At 36.0% G+C, this 19,694-nt stretch overlaps 1 protein-coding gene across 5 annotated transcripts; it reads left to right on the forward strand.

Moving 5' to 3' along the window:
- The first annotated feature begins 13,662 nt into the window (after positions 1-13,662).
- On the forward strand, positions 13,663-18,860 carry LOC137960184 (nuclear transport factor 2-like). Of its 5 annotated transcripts, none has more exons than XM_068807723.1 (10): positions 13,663-13,853; positions 14,190-14,314; positions 14,404-14,538; positions 15,328-15,634; positions 16,131-16,387; positions 16,567-16,753; positions 17,747-17,868; positions 17,951-18,016; positions 18,156-18,234; positions 18,395-18,860. In XM_068807723.1, exons 2-10 carry the CDS (start codon positions 14,273-14,275, stop codon positions 18,601-18,603), a joined length of 1,404 nt encoding a protein of 467 aa, XP_068663824.1. In that variant the 5' UTR covers positions 13,663-13,853; positions 14,190-14,272; the 3' UTR covers positions 18,604-18,860. The 5 variants fall into 5 exon arrangements, with proteins under 5 accessions (XP_068663824.1, XP_068663817.1, XP_068663807.1 ...); XM_068807716.1 differs by having other exon boundaries at positions 13,663-13,841; XM_068807706.1 differs by lacking the exon at positions 13,663-13,853 and adding an exon at positions 13,885-13,980.
- The last annotated feature ends 834 nt before the right edge of the window (positions 18,861-19,694 follow it).

Raw genomic sequence — 19,694 nt, forward strand, 5'->3', positions numbered from 1 at the left:
AAAAAACATCACATTAATTAAGAATTTCACTGAAATAACAATGTTCATACAATGAAAAATTTACATAATGGAACCAAGTCCCATATTCACAACATGATCCTTGAATTTAAACGGTGGCATGCCCTTAGTCAAAGGATTTGCTATCATTAATTCAGTGCTTACGTGATTAATGACCACTTTCTTTTCTTTAACACGTTCTCTTATGACCAAATACTTTATGTCGATGTGTTTACTTCGACTTCCACTTTTGTTGTTCTTGGCCATAAAAACAGCAGTTGAATTATCACAATATATTTTTAATGGCCTAGAGATAGAATCCATAATTCTAAGCCCAGAAATGAAACTCTTAAGCCATACACCATGTGAAGTAACCTCAAAAAAGGAAACTAATTCGGCTTCCATAGTCGACGTGGCGATCAAAGTCTGTTTGGCACTCCTCCATGATATTGCTCCACTGGCCATCAAGAAAATGTATACTGATGTTGATTTGCGAGAATCAATACAACCAACAAAGTCAGATCTGAGTAACCAATGACTTCTAGATTGTCCGTTCGTCTATCCATCAGCATGTAGTCTTTGGTTCCTTGAAGGTACCTCATTACTTTCTTTGCAGCTCTCCAGTGGTCTAACCCGGGATTACTCTGATATCGCCCAAACATTCCAACAGCAAATGCAATATCAGGTCTTGTGCAGACTTGAACATACATTAGGCTTCCGATACCAGAAGCATATAGAATGTCCTTCATTTGTTCCCTTTCAAGGTCGTTCTTCGGGCGTTGGTTCAAATTGAACCTATCACCCTTCACAATGGGAGCTACACTTGGTGAACAAACCTTCATTTGAAATCTCTCTAACACTGCATTAATACAGGTTTCCTAAAATAGACCTAAGATACTTAAAATCTGTCTCTATGAATCTTAATGCCAATGACATAAGATGCCTCACCCATATCTTTAATATCGAAATTGGTTGCTAGAAAAATGTCATCCACATATAAAACAAGAAAACAGATTTTACTCCCACTGACCTTCTGGTATATACATTGATCCATAATGTTTTCTACAAACCTGAATGAAGAAATTACATGATAGAATTTCAAATACCATTGTCGGGATGCTTGTTTTAATCCATATATTAATTTTTTTAGCTTGCAAACCAATTGGTCACCATCACTAGAGGGGAATCCTATAGGTTGTTTCATGTAAACTTCCTCTTCTAGATCTCCATTGAGAAATGCCGTTTTCACATCCATTTTTTGCAACTCTAAGTCAAAATGGGCTACTAATGCCAAAATTATGCGCAAGGAATCTTTCTTAGATACAAGAGAAAAAATTTCCTTGTAATCGATTCCTTCTTTCTGAGTGAATCCCTTAGCAACGAGTCTTGCCTTGTATCGTTCAATGTTGCTTAATGAGTCTTTCTTTGTTTTAAAGACCCATTTACATCCAATGGCTTTAAATCCACTAGGCAACTCAACAAGATATCAGACTCCGTTACTCTTCATAAAATTCATCTCTTCCTTCATGGCATTGTACCATAATTCTTACTCTTTGCAACTCATGGCTTCTGAAAAATACATGGGATCATTTGCGGTTCCAATGTCAGATTCTTGCATATGCACAATATAATCATCAGGAATTGCTGATCTCTTGAGTCTAGTAGATCTTCTTAATGTTAAACCATCATTTTTCTTAGAAGTATGTGGTTAAACTAGTTGTTCAAAAGTGCTTGGCAACTCTTGAAGTACCTCATCTACTGGAATGTCGTCAGCATTTTGTGGAACTTCAATGATTGGTTGTTCAACACCAGTTTGTACTTGAGGGGTGCTATGAACAATAACCAATCTATCACTTGAGGTGGAAGTTGAGATTCTGAATGATCCTTCTCAAAAACTATGTTCCGAGTTGGATTCTTCCCACTGATCAATTCATTTTCAAGAAATTTTGCATTTCCTGATTCCACAATCCTAGTGTTGTAAGATGGACAGTAAAATCTATAACCTTTAGACCTTTCAGCATATCCAATGAAATACCCACTAATGGTCCTTGGGTCCAACTTCTTCTCACTTTAGACGGGCATCCCCAAACGCACATATGTCTCAAACTCGGTTTCCAACCTTTCCATAATTCAAATGACATTTTTGGAACAACCTTGGTTGGAACTCGGTTTAATATATACACTGCCATCTTAAGTGCTTCAGGCCACAAGGATCTAGGAAGATTGGAGTTGCTAAGCATACTCTACACCATGCCTAATAATGTTCGGTTTCTTCTTTCTGTTACACTATTTTGGTCCGGAGAACCAAGCATGGTATATTGGCAACAATCCCATGTTCTTGAAGAAACTTTGCAAATGGCCCAGGTGCTTGTCCATTCTCTGTGTATCTACCATAGTATTCTCCACCTCTGTCTGATCTCACGATCTTAATTTGCTTACCGCATTGTGTCTCTACTTCAGCCTTAAAGATCTTAAAGGCATATAATGCTTCATTCTTGTTATAAAACATGTAGAGATACATGTATCGTGAGGAATCATCTATAAAAGAGATGAAGTATTTCTAACCATGTGAGTCCATGTCTGGACTACATATATCAGTATGTATGATCTCTAATATGGTTGAACTCCTATTGGCACCTTTCTTTGACTTGTTAGTTTGTTTTCCCTTAATGCAATCTACACAAGTCTCAAAATCAGTAAAATCCAAAGTATTAAGTACCTATTCATTCACTAATCTTTTAATTTTTTCTATGGAGATATGACCTAATCTCTGGTGCCATAATGTAGAGGAATCCTCATTAATAACATCTCTTTTATTACCAGTGTGAACATGCATTGAACCGTAAGTGGCATTGTTTTGTAAATTAATGCTATAAAGACCATTAGACAATGTACCATTCCCAACGCAATCAGACTTATAATATAAACTGAAAGATGAGTCTGGAAAGTTAAAAGAATATTCATAAGGTACAAGCCTTGAAACTGAAATCAAGTTTTTGGAGAAACTTGGAACATAAAAGGTCTTTTCTAATTTTAAAACAAACCCACTACTTAAATTTAAATAGCAAGTTCCTATAGCTTCCACATGTGAGCTCATCTGGTCTCCTGAGAAAATGTGATGCTCACTTCCCATTGGTTTCCTTAGGTTTTTCAAACCTTGCAAGGAATTCGATATGTGGATTGTTGATCCAGAATCAATCCACCAAGTGTAATGATTGACATTAACCATATTAGATTCATAACAAACAAATGGGTTGGTGTACCTTTGTCAGCAAGCCATTTCTGAAACTTGGCGCATTCCTTCTTCATGCGTCCCTTCTTTTTACAGAAGAAACACTTGAATCTTTCTTAATACCAACTTGGGGGGTATTTTACCCTTCCCTTTTTGTTTGGCTTGATACTTGCCATTTCCATGTGTTGCCAGCATGACACTTTCTTCTTGTTCCATCACCAATCTCCCTTCCTCTTGAACACACATGGTCAAAAATTCATTAACTGACCATTTATCTTTATGTGTGTTGTACGAGATTTTGAAGGGTCCATATTGGTGCAGAAGGAAATTCAGGATGTAATGCACCACGAAAGATTCTGACATATCAACCTCGAGATTTTTTAATTGAGCTGCAATATCCCTCATTTGCATGATGTGCTCGCGCACACCTCTCATACTGGTGTGCTTTAGGGATGAAAACTTCATGATTAGGGTACTTGCTAATGCCTTATCTGAAGTGACAAATTGTTCATCAATGGCTTTCAACAAGTCTTTGACATTTTCATACTGCTCAACAGAATCACAAATACCTGCAATAATTTTAGTCTTAATGAACATTACACTGAGGCGATTAGATCGCTCTCATCGTTCATAAAGTGTAATTTCAGCTGTAGTGCTGGTATCAGTAATTACTGGTGGTTTGTCTTTCCTAATAGCATAATCTATGTCCATCCACCCTAAGTGAAGAAGTATTCTCTCTTTCCAGACCTTATAGTTATCTCCCTTAAGACCAGGGATATCACAAGGAATATCAGAGAAATTTGCAAGTTGTACAACTGCATAAAATTATAAATTACATGCTTATGTTAAAACTAAGGCCTGAATAAAATATCATACTTTACCAATGTAAATCATGCTTAAAAATTAAATCAATTCACATAAAAAACTTTGCCCGTGGGCTAAATGTTTTTTAATTCAAGCAGATTCAATATTCTTTATGAGTAAACTTTATGATAAAACTATCAAATTATTTATGAATTCTTAATTCCTATGGGTAAATTATGAATAATTTGATATTTTTTCCTAATTAATATACTCAAATATAATAAAAATTTATGTGGGATAAAATTTATTATATCAAGTATAATTAAGTACAATTAATATTTACTGTTTCTTTATGATAAAACTATCAAATTATTTATGAATTCATAATCCTTGTGGGTAAATTATGAATAACTTGATATTTTATCCTAACTAATAAACTCAAATATAATAAAAATTCCTGTGGGATAAAATTTATTATATCAAGTCAAATTAGCTACAATTAATGTCTAATATTCTTTATGTGATCCTAATCATAATATATAATTTTTATTAAGTTAAAGATGTTGTGGCTACTCTTTAATTAATAAAAATTATATGGATCACTAGACATTAAATCTCATAAATGTATGAGAATAGCATGAATTGCATAATGTTAACTTACACTAACATGTTATCATTATGCACAAAGTATTCTCATAAGATATGCAAAATTAAAAACTATAATATTATGCATAACTTTAATTTCATGCATTTAAATATATGCCAAAAAATGCATAAAAACTGTAGCAGGAAATAAATCCACAAATTCTAATACACATAACAGCTGACGGCCAGTGGCCTAATGGTCACTAGCACAGATGATTTTTCAAGTGCGGGTTCAAATCCCACTGGTGCAAAATCAAATATAAGTATAGAGTCGGCTCAGTCCTGGAACGACAAGCCAACTCAACTCGTCCGAGTTGACCCATGCCCTTTTTTTTTTTTTCATCGTGTCATGCCAACCTGAGTTGCGGTTGCCGAGTTGGAACGGCGAGTCACAGAAGACTCATCCCGAGCCAACTCGACGGTATTTACAAAAATACCTTATGAATTTAATTTCATATCTGCGCGCTGGAGGTCTTCTTCAACCTCCAGTCGTCCGTAGAGATAAAGGTTTGTCGGCGTTCCTTAAAGTCATCGACGCCAGCAAACCTATCGGAAATATCGTCGACGCCGGATCCGACGTGTTATGGCGATGCCAAAGAGTCACGAACTGTCACTGCGGTGAGCTCACAGAGAGTGTACAACGACAAGCTCTGTTGGCGTTCTGTAAGTTGTTGATGCCAACAAACTGTGCGGAATGGCCTCCAGCGCCGACATCATGCTCCGACGCTGGTTGTCGTCGATGCCAGAGCCCACACTCTCTCATGCAGAGACCACATAATTTTTTTAAAAAAACAGAGACCGAAAATAGAGCTTTTACACTTAAGCTCAAATGGAACCGATACGAAGGATTAAAAGTTTGGTTTGATACCAACTGTAAGCCTAAACATGAATTTCTAACGACATGAAATTCATCATATAAATTTAAACGGAAGCGTAGATCATGCCTCCTTCCATACGCTTCAGATTCCTTCTCTTTGTTCTCTATTTGGCGCTTCTGATCTATGAACACTCTCGGCGATAGCCAAACTGAAGGGGCTTGAGTGACGAGACGGGGGACCAAACTGAATCCAAAAACCATAATTGTGCCAACCTCCCATCAGGTATTAATGACATCGTGTTACCAAGGGAGGTTCAACTGGTAGTAGTTTGAGACCATACTTAATGAGAAACCGATTCTCATGATAAAATGGCGAATACAATCACAATCCACTAATCAAGCTCTAACCGAGCTAATAGAGTAATTTACAGAGTAGAGCAATACGAATTTAAGAATAAAGTCATCTGGCAAAGGAAAGGCCAGTGAAGAGATTCTATCTTCGGAAGTTACGGAAACAACAAAAGTTATAACGAGGACCAGCGAGGAGATCTATAAGCAAAGATTCGATGTACCAGGGATCACAGACCAGAATTGTTTTAGATGCTGGCTTCCGAATAGAGTGGATCCGATACAACACCAGCGAAGAAACTAACCAGATTTTGCCAGATTAAGCTCACTTCTAGATACGACTTATTATCAACTTGTCAACAACTTTTGGCAAAGAGCAATGGACAACAAGAATTAGTCGACCAAATAGAACTTTTAGAAATAGAAGATCGGCAATGAATCAATCAGCAGAGCAAATAGAGCAACTCGGAATTTCATGAGATCACAAGATCAACTCGAATTGACGATGCTCTGAGTTGGCTAATTACACCTCCGAGTTTGCAACAGTAAGCTCGGGAGAAAAGAGATGACTTCCTTCCAACATGAGAGAAAAAATTGATCCAGAGATGGCATTGTAGCCATGATTTCGACAGTAACGATTAAATACATCAGTAGTCAAAATGCAGTCAATGATGTTTCCGAGATGCGGAACATTATTAACATAAGGTAGGGCGCTTGTAATCAGGATATTTTTGCGTCCCGGTATAGGGACTCGGAATTTCAGCGTCGCCTATGACTTCCTCTCTTCTGTTACTGCTTCTTCTTATCCTGACTAATATGACCCACAACAAGAAGTTGCAAAATGTGTAAATACTTAAGAACAGAGACTGAATATCGGTTAGAAAGCAGAGGGCATAAAGTAGGAAAGACAAAACTTTCCCTAAACCCTAAACCCACGGGTATGTTGTTGTTTTCCTCAGTCAACTCGGATATGGGAACAAGAACAAACAACAACGTAATACTAGAAAATAGGAGAAAATGACCAACAAAATCAAAAAATGAATTGCAGCAACAATAAAAAAGATCATCAAAGGAATCCTGAAAACCATACTACGAGTCCTAAAAATCAATGCTCTGATACCATGTTGATTTTTAGAACTCTATGGATTAGAACTACATGGATTTAGCTCATGGAGAAAAAGATAGGGACATTGGGAGAAAATAGAAGAGAAAAGAGGTTATGGACTTGTGTCCTATAGCTCAATTTATAGATTAATAATATTATATTATTATAATAATACCCCTAAAATTTAAACTAATTACACCAATGCCATCTCTATGAGATGACTCTTTATTTACCATCCTAGCATCACTTGTGGACCTATGGGCCTTCTCCTTGGTTTGTGGGCCTTGAGCCCGTCTTCCACTTCTCTTGGATGTGTGGGCCTTCCTTAGTCTTGTGGGCTTGGGCCCATCTTCCAACAAAAGGGTATTGTAGTTATTGTAAACACATTCTCACAAATATAAATGTAGCATCAAGGCATGGAGTAGAGCATTCAAACCTCTTCCTCTTGGCTCAAATTCATCCTTATCCCTCTCTCTCTTATCCTCTTCTTTCTCTCCCAATGTTTCTTCTCTCCTCTCTCCCAAGAGCTAGAGTTATCCTCTTCTCCCATTCCCTTGAGATCTATTGTTTTTATGTGTTGCCCTTAGAAATCAACACATTGTTTGGTTTAAACTTTGAAGTATGTTAGTTGAGCAAACACCAGAGGACAACATATTCTCCTCGAGCTGAAATTAAAGGTTTTGCTCCCTTTTCCTTAATGCACTCTGATGTATGGGGACTATTGAGTGTCTCAAATATTTCATAAGTTAAGTTTTTGTTCACATTTGTGGATGATTTTACTTGAGTCACATGGTTGTTTTTGTTTAAAGAAAGGTCTAATATTTTTCCCATCTTTAAGCCCTTTCATGCCAAGGTAAAAACTTATAAGTTTTTTGTTCCAATAAATCCAAAGAGTGCCTGTCTAGTGAATTTCAATCCTTTTTTCAGGATCAAGGAATTATCCGTCAGATATCATGTGCCCGAAAGGAAAAACAAACATCACCTAGAGGTAGCCCCTGGCCTGCTTTATTCTATGAATTACTGGCCTCATGCCATTCTTACTACTTGCTTCCTTATTAATCGGTTGCTTTCCTCAGTGCTTAAACATAAATCCCCTATTCATTGTTATTTCCTGATGAAGATCTCGTCTCCCTTCCCTTGAAAGTGTTTGGATGCACATATTTTATTCATCACATCCCCTAGAAGAGAAAGATTGATCCTAAGTCTCTTAAGTGTATCTTCTTGGGTTACTCTTGTACCCAAAAAGTTTATGTCTACCATAATCCTTCTCTTTAGAAGGTACTTATTTCCAGGGATGTTACTTTGTTTATGACACATCTTTTTATTCTTCCAAAGATGCTTATCCTGGTCTTTCATCGGTTCAAACAACTCTGAGACTTGTTGTGCCACTTATTTGGATCTCCTTCAACCCCCTAAATCAGCGGTCGATACCACACCTATGGATTTTATGGATCCCTCAGAGATAAGCTTATCTTCACCTATCATATTTGCTCCACAATTTGATACTAGGCCCATAACTATACAAAAGGAGCCTAGGACTTGCACTAGGCCCTCCACTTCTCATCCTATATCAAATTTTTTTTCTCACCATTGGTTGTCCTTTTCTTGTAGTCAATTTATTGAATCCATCTCCTCTTTATCTATTCCACGGTCATATCTAGAAGCTCTGAGACTTCCAGGATGGCAGGCAACAATGGAAGAGGAAATGAATGCTTCATATGAGAATCAAAATGAACTTTGGTTCCACTTCCTTCCAAGCAAAATCCCAATGGTTTTGTGGCTTGTCTTAAAGCCCGTCTCATTGCCAAAGGCTACACTTAGTGCTATGGAGTTGATTATGAGGAAACCTTCTCCCTAGGGGCCAAGTTAAATTGGTACGAATCCTATTATCACTTGCTACAAATTCTTCTTGGCTGGTATATCAACTTGATGTAAAAAATGCCTTTTAAAATGGTGATATTAAGGAAGAGATCTATATGCATCAACCACTTGGTTTTGTGGTTGAAGGGTAGTTGGTCTGTAGATTGAAGAAATCATTACATGGCTTAAAACAGTCTCCTCGGGCATGGTTCGACAAATTGAGTCTAGTAATGTTCCAGTTTGAGGTTCCATATATGCTCTATTGATCATTCTATATCTGTCAAGAACACCTTTAAGGGAAGTTTATTACTGGCAGTTTATGTAGATGATATGGTTGTAACTGGTAGTGATGCGAAAGGAATACAAGAAGTCAAAGCGAATATATGCAAGGAATACAAAACAAAAGACCTTGGACTTCTAATTTTTTTTGGTACTGAGGTGTTCCAATCAAAACATCGGATTTGATATGCTAGAGGACACATGGATAATGGGATGCCAACCGACTGATCCTCCTGTGGATGCTAACACCAAGTTGTGTGTAAGCTCCAATGAAGATGTGGAAGTAGGAAAATATCATAGGCTTGTTGGGAAACTCATTTATCTTACAATAACTAGATCAAATTTAACATATGCCATAAGTGTGGTTAGTAAGTACATCCACAAACCACAATTTATTCACTGGCAAGCTCTGGAAATAATCCTCCGATATTTAAAAGGAACTCCTGACAAGGGACTTCAATAAAAATATCACGATCACCTCAACATTGAAGGATTTACGGATGCAGATTAGGTTGGGTTACTTGATGACAAGAAGTCCACTTCTGGTTATTTCACCTTAGTTAGAGGAAACTTGGTTACATGGAGGAGTAAAAAGTAGAATGTCGTTGCTAGATCTAGTGTTGAATAAGAATTCAGGGTTATTGCCTATGCAGTAAGTGAGCTTCTATAGATCAAATCTCTCCTCACTGAATTAGGGTTCCACAAAAAGAGTCATATGGAACTCCATTGCGACAATTAGGCAACCATCCATATTACTTCAAATCAAATCTTCCACGAGAGAACAAAACACATTGAGGTAGATTGCCATGTTTGGCATTATATCTCTCAAACATGTTTCATCTCAAGGACAAGCGGGAGATATACAAAGCAGGTCATATCCAAGATACACACCACTATATGCAACAATTTAGGTATCTACAACGTTTTCTCTCCCTTAGGTTGAATGGGAGTGTTGGAAGATATCTCAAAGGGGGATTAAGGTAAATACTTTTCCCACGTCAAAGAGATGGCAATGGGTGTAAATTAGTGTTCTTCTCATAAGGATGACACAAAAGTATAATTAGAGAAGATGATGTATGTCTACTTATGTCTTTTCCTTTTAAGAGCTTGTAGCCCTAAGGACAATGTAATCATTGTATACTTCCTTTATCAACTATAAATAATGACTCAAGACAAGGGGTAGATCATTAAGTCTCTCCCTCTACTCTCTCAAATTCGTCCTTTTTTCTCTCTCTCTCTCTCTCCTTAGTCATCCCTCTCTCACCTTTCTCCTCTCTTCCTCCTTCCTCTTATTCTTTCTCTCCTCTCTCCCCCTCTTGGTCGAGTACCTTATCATGGGATCCTAAATCTAACAAAGCCTTAGACCTTGAGATATATTTACTCTTGAAGGTGAAGTATCTGAAATACATAGATTTTTTAAGTTGTTAGATCAATTAAACTTTGTTATCATCAAAAGCAATATGGGAGTCAACTTACGGTCAACAGTTATACGGCTTAGGTTTAAGAGATGTGAGAGTGGTCACTCTATGTTCACAAGATTCATGAAAGGTGTGATTTTGATGGTTGTATATGTTGATGATATTATTATCTAATTGTATATGTTGATGATATTATTATCTGATTGTATATGTTGATGATATTATTATTTGGTTGTATATATTGATGATATTATTATCACAGGGAGTGACACAGAAGGAATCCAATAGATAAAAAGGAACTTAAATCGAGAGTTCCAAACCAAGAACCTAGGATTACTCATCTATTTCCTCGGTATCAAAGTTTTAGAGTCAATCCTTGGTATAATCCTTTCTCAAAGAAAATATGTACTAGATCTATTCAAAGAAACTAGAATGCTAGGGTGTAAGTTAGTTGATACACTAATGGAACCCAATGTGAAATTAAGTGTCGAATCTAATAACACAATTGATAACATTTAATTGGGAAAGTGATTTGTCTCACAATCACAAGACCAAATATATCATATTTTGTCAGCGTGGATAAAATCTTGTTCACTAGAGTGATAGAATTTGATCATAGTTCAAATTTATGTGGATGATATTATTTTGGTTCAACTAACACCTCATAATGTGATGAATTTAAGTAAGGTTATTATAAATGAATTTGAAATGAGTGTAATGGTGAATCTCTTTCTTTTTTGGACTTCAAGTACTTCGAACTGAAGATATAATTTTCATAAATTAATCCAAGCATACAAAAGGACTCCTTAAGAAGTTTACTGGAAAAAATTGAAACCTATTAGCACAATCCATTCTTGACGTAAGCATGCTGATCTAAATTATGACCTTCTATTTTTTCATTCTATAGCTTGACGGTCCTTACATATAGATCAGCTTGACATGAAATTTTCTCCTTTTGAAACTTGATTTTGATACCTTTCATTCAAGTATAATATTTCTTCATAAAATATGCTTCTTTTGAGAGAAAGAATCTGATAGATTTCAAACTCTATAATCTGGCCGAACTAAGTACTCTTCCTGTCTTTGCCTAGCATGACCATTGACTCTTTCAATATTAATATCTCCCTCTAAAATTGGTTTAATAGGTAAGAAAATATACTTATAGATCTATCTCTTGACATATAATTCTATATATAAAGTCTCATTCTTGATGGCATAAAATGCCTCAAAAGTTGAAGATTTCTATTGTTGCTCGAACCTCTTTTGCAATCTGACTTTGCTGCTTTAAATATCGATTTCTCTTTGTATAAAATACTGATTGCCAAATTTCTTTTTGTGTTAGAATATAGACTCAAAGATCTTTTCGTCAATATATAATTTACAATATGAAAAGTTCAGTATGGAGGCACCAACACCAAAAAAGTTATGGGTATTGGGATAGGAAAGAAAGAAAGAAAAAAATAAAATACGAACCTAAACTACTAGAGATGATAAATCATAAAAGAATTATATTATCTCTGTGGATCGACTGAGTTAACTCACAAAACCCACTCTGGTACTATGTTGAATTTCTGGAAAAGAGAAATAGTTTACTAGTTGTAATTTGAGTACAATGAGCCTCTATTTATAATAGAGTAAACAAATAAAATCCAATTGCAATTAAACCACCCTAATCTCAATTACTCCCAAAGTTAAATACTAAAAGATAAGTCTAAAAATAATTGAATAACTGAACATAAATAGAAGATTAATATAACTAAAACACCTTTAACTGAAACTACACCATATTAATTTTGACTCTGTGAGACTTCTTACTATGAAAGTCATGTAAGATTCTTTCGCTCTTCAACACATCTTGAGGACAAGTTATGTTAGACCTATGAGGCTTTGAGCCAAACACGAGAGGAGCTAAGGAATGTCCATTGTCAAACTTAAGAATCTCAACATAGCAATGAAGAACGTTTAGAGCATCTACAAGATGAGTATGAGGAAAATATGAAGCTATGTAAAATTCATTCTAGGACGGATGCGTCATTCTTTCAGCAAATGCAACAAGAGAGACGTTTCTTTGGATTTGCCCCTAGATAACGCATAATTTTTTGTATGAGTTATATTATATATATATGCTCATTTTTATAATTTAATTGGTTAATTTATTTTTTTGTTAATATTTTTATGTTATATTATACATGGGAATGTATAAAAGTAATAAATTAATATATTTAAATAATAGTATCACTAGCCAAAATTATAAATTCACAACTATAAGATATGAATAAAAAACCTATTAAATAACTTATACCAATGAAAATATTAAATTCACTACGAGAAATTATATAAAATAAGTTGAATAACTTCTACCAATGAATTTAAAATTTTGTTACCGAAACATTGTATCTCTACTAGTGAATTTTGAAATTTGTTATTGGAGTTTAAAAACTCTACTACTGAAGAAATTTGAAATTTATTGATAGAGTTCAAACTCTCTACCAATGAATTTTAAAATTAACTGATAGAGGTACAAAACTTTAGTAGCGAATTTTGAAATTCATTGGTTCAGTTTTTTAAATTTACTAATGAATTTTAAAATCCGTTCAGGGAACCTATACTAGTAGAAATACAAAAAAGGAACTCTTCCAATGATTTTTTCACTAGAAGTGGATGCGCCAATGAAGCCAACAAAAATAATCGCTTTCGAAAGTCATTTTTCTTCGTAGTGAACACTATTCTTGTATAGAAAATACTAAATAAAAAATTTAGACAAAATCTATAATAATGTGTTGTAACAATCTATCCATATTAACAGAATTAAAGTTTAATATAAAATTAGTAAAATTTATATATCATTTTAAAAAAATACTCTACGTAGTAGATTACACAAATTGAATTAGGAGGGGGGATGTGACAAGTATTCATGTCCAGTATTTAGTACTTACATGATTGTATTGGATCCAAAATCATCAAGGAAGTGAAAAGGAAGGCTGGAAGCAGTGTAGGAAATTCAGTGCGACAGCGAAAGGGTAGGGAATACGCCTGTAGTCAATGCAGTCGGCCCCTCGAAATGGAAAAGATCTCCTTGGATTCCTTTTTAGTTAAATGCTCCCGCCGTGGACATCCATATTAACGCAACAAAACATTTTAGCAGCCAAGAGTTCGTCTCCCCGCCGTAAATGCGAAAAGTTCCGTTGCATCACTCGCGCTTCAATCTATCCAAATTTCCTTTCGCACTGACGAATGACGAGTGACGACTCCTCATAGAAAACCAGGAGGCATCCACTGCAAGAGCTGCTTAGCTTGCTCCTTAAGCGGCGCCACGCGTTTCGACTGCCGGCGCAGGTTAGACATGTGGTATACACTATAAATACTCTTCTTTCACATGTCGTTTCTGGTGTGACCGTCTGAGACTCTCCTCGTATAAGAGCGCCGAAAAATCAGTGGAGAAGAGTGAAGGGAGGTTGATCTTTTAAAATCTAAGGTTTTCTTTCGTGATTTTCCGAATTTTAGCGTTCCTGTTGTCTGTTATCCTCCTTTCAAGTTTGATTTTTTTATTACTGTAGCAGTTTAAGCTCTTATTTTTTTATTTTTTTTTTGGCCACGGATGTGAACTTGATGGGAGGTATCTCTGGAGATGTTGTCGGAACCCTAATATGTCTGCGGCTTTTTTTTTTTTTTTAATTATTTCAGGCATTGCAGATCTAGGGTTTTGGAGTGGGAGCTTTGAACTTGAGGATTTTGAGTTGTCTCTCCTTGCATGCGTTTTTGAAGCGATGATGGCGTCTCCATTTGTCGGTCCCGTCAGTGCTATCCAGGTTATTTGATAAAAAAATTCTCTTTATATCTCAATGTGATTCATCGTAGATCACTCACGCCTTCTACTTATTTCGTCTTCCTTTTATAGGTGGGATCCTGCTTCGTTGAACAGTACTATTATATTCTTGAACGCAATCCTAAGTTGGTTTACCAGTTCTATACTGATGCAAGCACCATGCTTCGTATTGATGGAGACAGGAACGAGGTGGCTTCGGCAATGCTGGTACTCTTCTATCTCTATTCACGCGAAATTCGTTCTTGTCTGGGTTTTATTTCCAGCCTCTGCTTTTTCCTTTGTCATTCGCTTCTTTGCTATATCTGAAAATTACACGAATTAACTTTTCTGAACTTGTTCGCGTACTAAGTTGGAAGTCGTTTGAAAACTTTCCTACTTGGGTTCACGAAATTTCTTGGCAGCTTCTGTGCGATGGGTAACACCAAAAAATACTGATTACCATTCTCAAGCCACTGTCGGATTCGGAAACCGTGTGGCACAGAAAAACCGATGACTTGGAGTAGTCGAGACAATTGGCAATGCATGCCTGTAAATGGAAATCGTATCTGTCCACGAATGTTATTGTATTCATTCCTTTTTTCTTTTTTTTTCTTTTTTTGGAAAGGAAATGAAAGTAAGTTCTGAAGCTAATTCAGAATCAAAGAGAAGACTGAAATTATCAATGCTGTCATTATTATCTTTTTTGTATGAGAAGAGTTTAGAAATATGGCTTTTCTTCCCTGATATTAGATCTTGTGGTAAAATATCTATATTCACAGGTTAACATCAGTTTGTTCGCTTAAGTTCGCTCTTAAAGCATCTTTTATCAGGAACATTCATTTGAACTCAAGAACTCAATATTAAGCAGTTTTGGCAGTAGTATTACGTGCATTACTTGTTACCACCTATGTTCGCTTTGTTTAATCCTCTCAAACATTTTTTTTAGTATTGACTTCAACTTGATGCAATATGTGCATACCTACTGGTGAAGATTGACTAAATTTTTTATTTTTGCAGCAAATCCATTCTCTTGTCATGTCTCTGAATTTCAGTGGAATAGAGATTAAAACAACACATTCTCTGGATTCTTGGAGTGGCGGTGTTCTGGTGACTGTTACTGGCTATGTGCAAATCACTAGTTTTAGTGGAAGGAGGAAGTTTGTGGAAACCTTTTTTCTAGCTCCTCAAGAGAAAGGGTATTTTGTGCTCAATGATGTTTTCCACCTCCTTGATGAGGAGCAAATTCCTCCACATCCGATGTCCATGTTAACCAGCAGCACTTTTGAGTCTCCGCTTATTGCATCAAATCCTCTTTCAGAGCGAGGTACCCATGACTTTGGCCAAACTTCTCTGATCAATGACAGATTTCAAATAAGAAAGTAGGATGGGCTAAGTGATGCTATTTTGAAGGTCGAACAAGAATTGCTACAATGTTGTTTCCTCATAAAAGACTATCTTCTCTTTTCTTCTCTATATGTTGTTTCAATTCTGTTAACCTAGTAATGTAAAGGTTCTTGTATAATTAGTTTGGTCTACGTAGTACTACTAAATACTTAAGCAAGCTAAATCAACTGATGGTGGTAGGAACAAATGTGGAGGTATAATTTATTTTCACTTTGAAAAGTAAGTTAGCAACTTAAAAAATGAAGAAACGCAACTGAAGCTTTGGTTACTGAATGATTAGTCTCCTAATATTCTTCTCTGCTTATATAGTTGGTGCCTGTAGTTACTTGTTATAGGTACCAACTATAGATTGATTTCCAAATTGGTTCGTTTGAAGTGCTTTTAACTTTAGACTGGTCTCTATCATTTGCTTCCAGATTACATTCTTGGAGGAGAACTTAAAGCAAGAGAGTATATTGTTTCTCCACATGTGGAAGAAAATAATATGGTTGAAAACTATAGCAAGCCCGAGTCCCAGCAAGTTTTGGAAGCTGATAACAGAGTAGCTGAAGAAACGGATGCGGAAGATTCCAGTGCTTCATATCCAGTTGCAGGAAACAACACACGGGATGTGGCCTCTGTAGCTGCCCAGGAGCCAGTTGGGGAAGTCCCAAAGCAAACGTATGCTTCTATTGTATGTACCATAGTCCCATTTTTCTAAGTTTTTAGCCCAAATTCTGATTCCTCATCTGAACATATCCTTTATTTTATTCTTTCCTTTTTCTTTTGCAATTCATGTTTCATTTGGAAGGCCTTTTTCTTTTCTCATTTATTTTCAGTTTATGAATAGTATATTGTATTTTGTGTTTGAAGTTGCGAATTTTCAAAAACCAACAAGTTGCTCCAGTTGCTACTCAGGCTTCATCAAACAAGAGTGTCCCTGTGAGTTCAGAGTGGCATTCAGCACAGTCTCACCAGCAGTCCCTTCCAGAGCCAGCAATTGCACATGATAAGCATGGTGTAGAAACAGTGGAGGAAACTGCAACACCTGAAGAAGAAGGTTCATTTATTTTAGATTCATTCAAAAGAAAAATCTGTTATAAGTTTGCCAAATTGGAAGCATAGCGCTAAATTTTCTGGTTAATTCTCTGTGCTTGTTTTTAGTTTCTTGGTACAAGCAAGGTGAAGGAGAGTTATCTTTGGTTGAGATTTGGTTTTAGATTTTATTTAATTATTAAAAAAATGTCTCCATATCTAGTGATAGTGCTCATGCTAATATTTCCCTGTGAAGTGGACCTAGGTGTGAATTAGCAAATGATGAAGTAGAATGGATGAGAAGGATCCATGCAGATGATGCAAACAATTGCAACTATGGATCCTGTGAGATGATGGCAAATGATCCTGTAGCATGTTAGCATGGGATAGTTGGTGGTTTTCTGGAAATGATGTATTGACTTCTTCGACTCAAAAGATGAGCAACACTGAATATGAACTATGAAGACATAATTTGGTCATCACTTCTATTAGGACGCAAATTAGGGTATGTGGGGGTAGTAAGGTAAGTATGAGAGGCTTTTGATATTTATAGTTTTTTGTTTTTTTGTTTGAGAGGGGCGTGGTGTGATTCGAACTCGCGACCTGATGCACCTGATGTAAAGAGAATAACACTAGACCAAACAGCCTTAGGTCAAAAAGAGGTGCATTGATATTTATAGTTAGTACAGATATTTTTATAATTATTATATGTGAGGAGTGAGAGTAATGTTCATAAATTTACGTAATTATAAATAAAAATCAAATGCCTCCCTAGGGGACACTAGAGAATTAATCAAATTTGTGTTTCCTGGGTGCTTGTTATTTTCTCCAACATCTATTCAATTTTTCTCAATATTTTTCACAAATATATTTGAAAATATCAAATTTTGTATCATGTTTCAAAATGATGTACACCATGGTTAGTTTAATGATCTGAGATTTTCCCTCCCCAACTGTTGTAACAGCTCTTCTTTTGATTCAGTACTGAATTCTTCAGTCAATATGTTGACTTTTTCAGGGGAAGGTAGGTCCGTTTACGTGCGGAACCTGCCCTCTACAGTTTCTGCATCAGATATTGAGCTGGAATTCAACAGCTTTGGTAGAATCAGGCCTGAAGGTGTTGTTGTCAGGAATCGCAAGGTCAGCCTCTCTTACAGTAGGTTCTTGCTTTCTATTTGGCGAGTTGAAATCTTCTCAATTTTGTTATATTAATGCTTCTCAGGATCTTGGTATCTGTTATGCCTTTGTTGAATTCGAAGATGTCCTTGGAGTGCAGAGTGCTGTCAACGTACGTTTTTGTTTGAATATCTGATTTGACAAACTTCTTATTGTCGGCTGTTACTTATGGGAAGATTATCAACATAGGATGAGTTTTAAGTACCTTAACCTATTGGGTATCCTTTTATGCGATTTTTTATTTAACTTAGGCATCCCCTATTCAATTTGCTGGGCGACAAGTGCATATCGAGGAGAGAAGAGCTAACACAAATGCGCCACGAGGAGGAAGTATGTATCTAATTCTTTGTGCTTTAGTATTCTGACTAATGTTGTTGTTTGTAAAACTTGTTTTTTTTTTTTTTTTGCTTTATTACCTTGTATAACACACTGAAATTTGCCTTGTCTTTCGTCTTGAGGTATTTTCTCATGAATGTCTTATTTTACACAGGAAGGGGACGGGGAAGAGGCCGCTTTCAGTCTGAAGCTCCAAGGGGTCGTATCAGTGGTCGGAATTTTGGGAGGGGAAGCTGGCAAGACGGTGAAAGGGATTATAACAACAGGTTGAGAGTGGATGTAAGGGGGCCACGACAAGATCGAGGGATATTGGGGAACCATATTTCCAAGACCAGTTCCCATCACTCTGAGGATGCGGCTTAACTTATTTCTGCAAGGAGAAAACTAGAGTTCAGGTTGATTACTTCCCCATTTAGGACAATTTTTAGGAAATATATACAATATTTTTGTGGAGCCTTATAATTTGATTTATTTAGATTGCTTCAAAGGCAATTACCGCTGTTTAGGCATCTTTGGTGTCTTCCATATATTCCTTGGCAGACATGTTTTAGTACTTAAAAGATCTGGTTAAGTATTGGTTTTTGGATTGGTTTACAAGAGTGAAAGAAAGTTTTAACATACACTCATCGTCTTTTTTCCATATTTTGTTGTTGCAATAACCCGATGTCATCTTTGCTATTTTTAAGCATTATTTTGAAAAGATAACCTTGCTTATGTTTTTGGTGTGTGGGAAAAAGTCTCAATAAGTGTTGAGAAAAGTAATTTAATTATAAGATTAAATAATTCGTTGGATTGAGTTTGGTTCTATTTTAAAATGATTAGTCACGTAGGAGGTTAATTGTTTAACCTGACAAACATATAGACTCAAGTTGAGAAATCAGATCATGAACAACAACATAGTTAATTAAATATGTATGCCTCTTGAAATTTTATATGCATAAGAGAGTAATATTTCTATATTTTTTGAATTATATGCTAAGTTGTTTAGTTGGGAAGAGGTGAAATCACCTTGACTAATCATTATAGTAAGATGTAGAGCATTTTGCAGGAAATTAACAATTTTCATCCCCTCACCACAAATGGAAAAGACCTTAAAAAACAACATGGACAAATTTATGTAGCAAAGTTCTTGGATGGTTTGAGGCTAGAATTTGATATAGTTTAAACTCATATGTTTGCCTTAGATGACATTTTGTTACTTTTCAAAGCATTCAATAGGGTAATGCTTGCGGAGACAACAATGACATAAAAAGATATCAAAGAAGCTAAAGGGGTTGATGCAGTTGCTCTTAGTACTTAAGGACAATCAAACTTTGTAAGAGGTCGTGTTGGATATGGTAACGTACATAGGCCATAGTATTTCTGGTAGAGGTCAAGGCCGTGATGGTTCTATGTTATGGTCCCTAGCCATAAATCTAGTAACTCGGCGAGGTAATTGTGAATCCAACACTGCA

The sequence above is a fragment of the Aristolochia californica genome, unplaced genomic scaffold (assembly GCF_029961685.1).
Source record: "Aristolochia californica isolate CCGP_79_NKW_82.1479 unplaced genomic scaffold, dmAriCali1.0.hap1 SCAF_1, whole genome shotgun sequence".
Lineage (NCBI taxonomy): Eukaryota > Viridiplantae > Streptophyta > Magnoliopsida > Piperales > Aristolochiaceae > Aristolochia > Aristolochia californica.

Excerpts from the sequence above, each read along its gene's own strand:
- LOC137960184 (XM_068807723.1), top strand. The coding sequence starts at position 14,273 with ATGATGGCGTCTCCATTTGTCGGTCCCGTCAGTGCTATCCAG. Across the intron at positions 14,315-14,403 it reads GTCCCGTCAGTGCTATCCAG|GTGGGATCCTGCTTCGTTGA; the intron begins GTTATTTGATAA and ends TTCCTTTTATAG. Across the intron at positions 18,235-18,394 it reads AAATGCGCCACGAGGAGGAA|GAAGGGGACGGGGAAGAGGC; the intron begins GTATGTATCTAA and ends TATTTTACACAG.